Here is an 8,765-nt window from a genome sequence, read left to right on the forward strand (position 1 = left end):
TCTCAATAAATCCCTATGTGTTTGCTAACATTCAACATATATTCAAGATGAATACTGCCAGCAACTCAGAAATAGACTAGAAGGACTTTACTCTGATAGAGTGTATCTACCAAAAATGTACACTGAACATCATGGTAAAATGTTGAAAATTTTCCATTTCTAATCCTGGAGAACACAAGGATGTCCCCAGTCACCAGTCCTATTCAACACTAAACTGGGTGCGTCTGCCTAATGCCATAAAAGAGGGAAATAAAAGATGTAATGTTTAAAATGGCAGGAACAGGGGCGCCTGGGCGGCTCAGTCGTTAAGCGTCTGCCTTGGGCTGGGGTCGTGATCCCAGGGTCCTGGGATCGAGCCCCGCATCGGGCTCCCTGCTCTGCGGGAAGCTTGCTTCTCCCTCTCCCACTCCCCCTGCTTGTGTTTCCTCTCTCGCTCTGTGTCTGTCAAATTAATAAAACATCTTTAACAAAGAAATAAAAATATAAAATGGCAGGAACAAAAATTAAGTAACTAAAAGAAGGTAAGATGGCAGGGAAAAAACTTATTACTCAACGATGATAGGATTATATATTTTGAAAATTATAAAGGATCGGAAGATAAACTTTGGATATTAATAAGCATATTTAGCAAGGTTGCTTGACAGAAAAAGCAATATACAAAAATTATGTCTTGTTTTCTTTGGGCAAATACCCAGTAGGAGAATTACTGGATCATAAGGTAATTCTATTTTTAATTTTTCTAGGAACCGCCATCCTGTTTTCCACAGCGTCGAATCACGAAATTATACACCTGAAACCCATGTAACACTGTAGGTTAGCTGTACTGGGATTTAAATATTAAACTTTAAAAATACAAATTTTCTGGGGCGCCTGGGTGGCTCAGTCGTTAAGCGTCTGCCTTCGGTTCGGGTCATGGTCCCGGTGTCCGGGGATCGAGCCCCGCATCGGGCTCCCTGCTCCCTGCTCGGCGGGAAGCCTGCTTCTCCTTCTCCCACTCCCCCTGCTTGTGTTCCTGCTCTCGCTCTCTCTCTCTGTCAAATAAATAAATAAAATCTTTAAAAAACAGTCACTGTTGATCTTATAAAGAATACATACACATGAAATTTCAAAAAAACTACTATTTTCAAGAACCTCAAATTCCTAGGAATCAATTTCACAAAAGATGTGCAAGACTTCTTTGGACGAAACTGCAAAACTTTATTGAGAGAATTTTAGCCACTTCTCAACACAAGAACAAAAGTTTATTGAGAGAATTTTAGCCACTTTTCAACACAAGAACAAAACTTTCCTGAGAGAATGTTAGCCACTTTTGCAACACAAGAACTGCCCACGTGGCTTCAGCTTGTCTTCGTTTAAACCTGTGGTTTCCGTTCACCTGTAAGAGAAACGTAACATTACTTTGCAGAACTTTATTCAGACAACACTAAAAGGCATAGAAATGACACTTTCTAATACCACAGAGAAAGGAACGGTTCAAGTTCGGAAAAGATTAAACCCGACGCATTTACTCAGGTAGTTCTGAATAGAAAGCAACAATTTCTTATACTGTTAATAAGACTCCAACCAACCAACAAGTAACCTAAGAAACAAAAGCAGCTTTGAAAAAGTTATCAATGAGGGCGCCTGGGTGGCTCAGTGGGTTGGGCAACTGCCTTCAGCTCAGGTCATGATCCTGGAGTCCCGGGATCGAGTCCCACGTCGGGCTCCCTGCTCTGCGGGGAGTCTGCTTCTCCATCTGACCCTCTTCCCTCTCGTGCTCTCTATCTCTCATTCTCTCTCTCTCAAATAAATAATAAAATAAAATCTTTAAAAAAAATTAAAAAAAAGTTATCAATGAAATGTTTTTATTTGAGAAAACCTTCAGAATATAAGATTATCTAAAACAGTAATGTCATGCTTGGAATTGCTTAAGTGAAATAAATAGAAAGGCTAGTATTGCATTTGTTTTGACTCTATTGTGGAAAGTGCAGAACTGTACTTTAAGCTAGTTTAGCCCTTAGGTGGTTGTTTTAAGTAGGGTGACCATCTGGCCCTGTTTTCACCCATATGTCTGCTGTAATTAGGAACAGTGCCTCTTTATATACTTAGGTGTGTGCCCGTCTGCACACATTATATGGTCACACCAGTTTCAAGGCATTTACCATCAAGGTAACATCAAATCCTGAAGGAGAAACAGTATCATTTCTCAGGGTGGCCAAAAAAAAGGGGGGGGAATGGGGAGAGGAAAAAAAAGAAACTGGAAAGCCAAATATATATTCAATATCTGTTACTGTCTTGTTCATATTCTTTATTGTGTATACTTGGCTTTTCTCCATTTTCTTCAAAATTATGTTAACTAGTGGATCCTCTCTTCATAAATATTTTCCAGAAGAGCACTCTCATTGATCTCTCTGTTAGCTGGATTCTTTTTCTTTTTCCTAATGATTCATACCAGTCTTTTATTAAGAATCTCTCCTTGGGGGGCACGTGGGTGGCTCAGTCGCCTAAGCATCCGCCTTTGGGTCTTGATCCCAGGGTCCTGGGATGGAGCCCCATGTTAGGCTCCCTGCTCAGCGGGGAGTCTGCTTCTCCCTCTCCCTTTGCCCCTCCCCCCTGCTTGTGCCTGTGCCTGGTGCTCTTTCTCAAAAAAAAAAAATAATAATAATAATCTCTCCATGGGGCACCTGGGTGGCACACTCAGTTAATCGTCCAACTCTCAGGTTTGGCTCAGGTTGTGATCTCAGGGTCATGATCTCAGGGTCGTGAGAGTCCACCAGCCTGTTTCTCCCTCTCCCCCTGCTTGTGTTCCCTCTCTCGCACTGTCTCTGTCAAATAAATAAATGAAATCTTTAAAAAAACTTTTAAGAAGTGGCTCTCTCTAAAAGTATCTGAAATTATCAGCTCTTGGCTAAAGAACTTACACGTAAAAGAAACTGTTTTCCTATTTTGTAATTTATATGGCATTGACCCAATCTATGCCTAATAGTCTGGAAGTCAGCCATCTGGGATCTGAACTACATTTCAAATAATTTTTATATGGGAACTCGGTTACTGAGGTAACAATAAAGTTACCTCTATTATTAAGTATATAACGTTGCGGAAAACAGACGCGCTATACTTTGCATGCTTAATGGATCACATACCTGCCTCTGGCATCTTAAGGGGCTCTAGATTTGCAAGTCCCCTCCGTTGGACATCAGGACCATCTCCCCGCTCACGCCCAGTCTTTTCACCCGCCAGTTCCTTTGGATTAGGCTCCGGGGCAGGCCCTTGAAAATTAAAAGGTGATCAATTTAAGAGGTAAAACGTGAGCTATGAATAAGGAAATACTATTCATTTCCTCAGTATTATGAAACAAAAGTCTTAGGCTAGTGTGGTAGTAAATGCGATAAGAATTACAAGAGCATCATTTCAGGGGTCCGTTACCAGAAACTAGTAAAGCAGGGTTTTCTTGCCTTTTTCCTTTTTCAAGACTGCCCTCAGACAGCTCAGGTGTCCCCCTTGTACTTGCCTATACTGTACTTGTGATTATACTTGCCAGTGACTTGAGTCTCTGACTAGACTGAGAGTTCAAGGCTGAAAGCATGTCTCTCAATACTTAGCATGTGATGTGGCAAGAGCAGACACCAATAAATGTCGAGGGGAAAGAAAAGTCTTGAAGCCCCAAATTGATAAGGATTCTGCAAACCAATTGCTTTGTCATCAAAGATGGGCAGAACCATTCCAGATTTAAAAAAATAAATAAATAAAGCTGTGTGTGGAGCACCTGGGTGGCTCATTCAGTTAAGCATCTGACTTGATTTCAGCTCAGGTCATGATCTCGGGGTCGGCAGATCCAGCCCCGTGCACATCTGCATCAGGCGCAGCAGGGAGTCTGCCTGAGATTCTTTCCCTCTGCCCCTGCCCCGCTCTCACTTGCTCTTTCATGTAAATAAATGAGTATTTTTAAAAAACTAAATGCAAACGCATGATCCTAAACTGGACTCTGGATCCAAAAAAAATCGTATGAAGGAAATTATCGGGACACCTGGGGAAACTGATTTACACTCTTTATCAAATGACTGCATTTTTCCACTGTCAAGTCTCTGTCCAGTGGTTAGCCCAGAGAATGACTTTCTTCGTTTGGAGGAGATGCACACACTTAGGTTCTTTGGGTAAAGGATCATAACAGTTGAACTTTATGTAAATGATTCATCAGTAGTCATAGTAATCATACACATATCGGTATCATACCATAAGGGTATGTGTGTATATGTAACGGAAAGGGACGAGGGTATGAAACCAGAGTGGTAAAACATAGTGACAATCGGTGACTCCAGGTGAAAATTTTGGATAACTATAAATATATATATATATAACTGCACTACCCTTGTAAATTTTCTGTAAATTTTGTGGTTTAGAACTACAAAGAATAAAAAGAATATATGACATTGTACTTCACAAGACAGTAGTTACTTCATTTTTAATTGTGGTTGAAAAATGTGTAACATAAAATATCCCATCTTAACCGTTTTCAAGTGTACAGTTCAGTATGGAGGGACTCTTTTGCAACATTAGTAGCAACTATGAATGGACTTTACATATGTTTCCTGTATTAGGAAACCTTTATTTTAAATGACAGTCGAAGCATAAACCATAATACATGTACAATTGTAGTATTTTGCCATAGCGTACTAAGAGCGGGGAGCAGCAACTCTACAGTCTGAAGTCTACACCGTGGGGAGGATTTGAACTACAATTAAAATGTCACTCTCTGAAGAATTAGCGGAGCGTATTTGCAGACCGATGGCAAATCTTATAGTAGTGACACCCATCCCCTTTTGGGGTAAGAGAAAACTTACTTTGTTAAAATAAAGTTATACTTAGGTCCAAAGGCCCTATGTGTAATGTTCCGTAAGTGAATCCCATGCACAACAAAGAACCAACAGGAAGAGCGAAGTTATTCGAGAGTAACGATAAGTATACTATTTTACAGTCAGAATAAAGGCAAGGTAGAAAGAAATGAACGGACATTGTGGTCAGTCATTTTCTTTCTAGAAACCTTTAACAGTGGCCTGAATTACGTGGAGATCTTCCTTCAAAATACTCTATGCTGGGAATACTATGCATCTGGGAGAAATAAATTGTCTCATATTAATCTCAGGATAATTAAGCTTTGGGATTTTCTTCTATGTCTTATTTATTGGAGAGAGTGAGTGAGCAAGTGAGAGAGAGAGAGAGAGAGAGAGAGAGAGAGAGAGCGCGCACGAGCAGGGGGAGAGGGAGAAGCAGACTCCCCGCTGAGCAGAGAGCCCGATGCGGGGCTCCATCCCAGGACCCTGAGATCATGACCTGAGCTGCAGGCAGATGCTTAACCAACTGAGCCACCCAGGGGACCCTCTTTTGGTTTTTCTAACCATAGAAAAATGTAAACTTTTAAGAGCCACTTTAAAAATACACAAATTTTGTTTTCAATAGTCAAATGGCTCTTTGATAAACACAATCCTTGAGCCTTAATTTTCTCATTTATAAAATGGGGGAAACTTACTCTACTGAGGAACCGCCCTAGGTTGCAAACTATATCCTCTTCACCATTCCAGCCAATTTCCAGGCAAGGTTTGAGATTCCTTTCTATTGTGTCTTCCTTTCTGTTACAAGTATATCGCGATGCGTGAAACGCACATACACTCACACACACACACCTTTCCCGTCACCTTGAACCACAGATGCTCCTTCTTTTTTCTCTCCATCAGGTATAATATCCGGACGCTCAGTCGGTGGCTCTTCCCCTTGAGGTTGCTCAGCACGAAGCAGCTGGGCCTAGGGGTATGCATATGTGTATGTAAACAGAAAAAAGTTGTGTCGTTAACACACATCAATGATATAAGTACCTAGCATACAATAGAAGATGGCAGGGTAGGAGGATTCTAAGCTCACTTCATCCCACATATACACCAAGCTAATGACCGCATACGTGTAAATAACCCAGAAAAAAGACCTGAAGACTGGCAGAACAGACTCTCCACAGCTAGTAAAGAGGTCACATAGAATAGGAATTTATACAATGGTTTAATGGCACCTCCACCAACAAAAATCTAAAGACATTTCTCCAATACTCTTCAATATACTTATTCTTAAATAAAATTGCTCTTCCCACAGAGGCTACTCCAAAAGAGCTTTCCTCAAAGGCTTTGGAAGCTACTTACATCGATGTTGGGATGGATGTGTGCAATCGGTTGTTAATAAGCATGAAAAAGTCATCAGGTATGTTTCCCAGGAACATAACCGCATCCATCCAGAAAAGAACAGAACGTAATGCTCCTGGATAAATGCTCCTTAGCATCGAAAGTCCTTATCAGTATATCGATACTAGTTTGACGTTTTCACAAAAATAAATTTGTACTAATAAAAAAACAAACGTTCAAGTACTTACAACCACAGGCCCAACTGGCTGCAAAGGTATTTCACCATCTCGTCTTGCTCTAGGTCTGAATGTTGATCTTACTTGCCAATTCATATTTCGCACTGAAAGCAGAATACTGGGATTTGGAAAATACACTTGACAAGACAGTTACATTTGACCGCTTCTGTGGCCAAAAGGAGACATGGGCTCTTTTTCTCAACACTGAGAGTATTTTTAAAGTTAGTCTAACGGTAATTTAATTGTCCATGCTCTCTAGTCACACCAAATCTGGCAGCTTGCAAAGGCAAACTGCTCATGTCATGGCCGGGCTGACAGAGAAATTAAGTTAGGCACATGATTAAGATAAGAATATATCTTGAAAGGGATCTGGTTTCACAACTTGATTCACCATCATGGAGACATTTAAGAAAATACCACCAGGGCGCCTGGATGGCTCAGCTGGTTAAAGCGACTGCCTTCGGCTCAGGTCATGATCCCAGGGACCTGGGATCGAGTCCCGCGTCGTGCTCCCCCTGCTCTCCGGGGAGCTTGCTTCTCCCTCCGCCTCTACCTGCCACTCCCCCTGCTTGTGCTCTCTCTCTCTGTCAAACAAATAAAATCTTAAAAAAAACAACAACAACAACAAAGAAACTACCACCAGAGAATTAAAAACTGAGTACCCGCTATCGTTGGCACACTCTGATTTACTAAGCCCTTTCTTTCCACACCTCCGATAAAGTTTTACTGGAATACTTAACCACGTTCGTTGTTGATAGACCGTCTCCAATTATTTTTGCACTAGAATTGCAGAGTTCAGTGCCTGCAATGAAGGCTACACATGGCACTCTCCTCTCTTGGTCCTCTGTTTGGTACACTTCGAGTCTCAGGGATGCAACCCCCCAACAATCCCCCTTTCTAGGGCGTTTCTTTTCCAGTGCACTTGCCACTTCCCCAAGGGCCCCTCAGACTCTGACAACTCCCGAGTCTGTGCCCTGTTGGCAGTTCCTTGTGCCCCCAGGACTCCAATACCTCAAATAATGCCAAGACAACTCGGTCTTCATCTGACCCCCCTCTATCCCCAGCTCACCCTCTCCCTCATCCTGCCCTGCCACCACATCAAGGGCCATGGTGGCTGTGACGTCCATAAGAAGACAGCCTCGAGGACTGTCCTCCTCAGGGGCTAGGAACCACTCTGCCCTGACCCCACCCCCCAAATATCTACTGGCACCCTCCTCACACTTACAGTGAAACTGTTGGAAAAACTGACCGGCCGACCCACCAAATGAGTCTCAGACTGCACGAAAAGAATCCAGACAGTGAGACAAGACCCACAGGGCTCAACACCCAGAAATCATTGCAATACCCCACACCTGAGGGTGAAGATGCAGCAGTGCAAGGCACGCACGCTGCTTCCCCACCCCCTTGCCTAGGCCACTGGAGATTCCTAAATTTTCCTTCTGTCAGCAATGCCGAGTGCCTCCATGACAGCCCCGACCCCTGTGAAAAGGAAGATCTTGAGGACTTTTTCCTCAGGCCTGGAAACCACGCCATCCCTACTAGCCCCAAAGCCGGCTGGCTGACCCCTCACACTCACTCAAACGTAAATTCCTAGGGAGACTGTCTGAGGACCTATCAATTGAGTCTCAGTCAGTGAGAAAGAATTCAGAGAGCACGATGCAAGGCACACAGCTTCACAACCAGAAGGCACGGCACTTGTCCCATGCAAATGGCCACCGGGAAAGAGCATAGCAGTGCGCCGGGGCACTGAGTCGGGCAGCGACCAGTGGGCGGGGCTTCCCCCACTCCTTCACCCGGGCACCACCGGGCATTCCCAAATCGGCCCTCCGTCAGCAGTTACTGGCACCTCCAGAACACACATACCTCAAACCAAGGCCCCAAGATGCCCGATCTTCATCTCACCCACACCCAAACAAGCCAACAAGGAAAAAAGGGGCCAGGCCTGCGGAGACAGGCAGAGAAAGAAGAGAACCTCGAGGACCTCCCTCCTTGGAAGCAGGAAACCACATCGCCGCTACCCACCCGAAGCCTGCAACTTCTACTTCACGCTTAAATTGCTGGGAGGACTGATCCGGAGACCTACCAATTGAGCCTCACACAGCAAGGAAGAATCCAGACGGCAAGACGCGACCTGCACGGGTCCGCATCCAGCCCGTACAACACGAAACCAACGCCAATGGCGGCGGATTTAACAGAACATGCTACTGCGCAGGCGCACTGACAACCGCGTGCACGAGGTGGCGGTTGGGGGGCGGGGAGGCTTCCCCACTCCCCCATCCCCGCAGCACTGACTATTCTTAAACCGCCTTCTGTCCGCAATTCTTAGCGCCTCCAGGACCTAGATACCTCACCTCGTGCTCGCAAGACACCCGATCTTCATCTCACC

At 43.9% G+C, this 8,765-nt stretch overlaps 1 protein-coding gene across 1 annotated transcript; it reads right to left on the bottom strand.

Annotated features, from left to right (window-relative positions):
* Positions 1 to 1,209: 1,209 nt before the first annotated feature.
* On the bottom strand, positions 1,210 to 8,690 carry LOC112818995 (X antigen family member 3-like). The gene is made up of 5 exons (XM_025866061.2): positions 8,463 to 8,690; positions 6,392 to 6,483; positions 5,673 to 5,778; positions 3,123 to 3,248; positions 1,210 to 1,375 (listed from the first exon to the last, which is right to left on the bottom strand). Exons 2-5 carry the CDS (start codon positions 6,473 to 6,475, stop codon positions 1,353 to 1,355), a joined length of 339 nt encoding a protein of 112 aa, XP_025721846.1. The 5' UTR covers positions 6,476 to 6,483; positions 8,463 to 8,690; the 3' UTR covers positions 1,210 to 1,352.
* Positions 8,691 to 8,765: the final 75 nt, after the last annotated feature.

The sequence above is a fragment of the Callorhinus ursinus genome, unplaced genomic scaffold (assembly GCF_003265705.2).
Source record: "Callorhinus ursinus isolate GAN/ISIS: 27379988/994484 unplaced genomic scaffold, GSC_fseal_2.0 scaffold2059, whole genome shotgun sequence".
NCBI classification, from domain to species: Eukaryota; Metazoa; Chordata; class Mammalia; order Carnivora; family Otariidae; genus Callorhinus; species Callorhinus ursinus.

Excerpts from the sequence above, each read along its gene's own strand:
- LOC112818995 (XM_025866061.2), bottom strand. The coding sequence starts at position 6,475 with ATGAATTGGCAAGTAAGATCAACATTCAGACCTAGAGCAAGACGAGAT. Across the intron at positions 5,779-6,391 it reads AGCCAGTTGGGCCTGTGGTT|GCCCAGCTGCTTCGTGCTGA; the intron begins GTAAGTACTTGA and ends GCATACCCCTAG. Across the intron at positions 3,249-5,672 it reads AGGAGCATCTGTGGTTCAAG|GGCCTGCCCCGGAGCCTAAT; the intron begins GTGACGGGAAAG and ends TTAATTTTCAAG.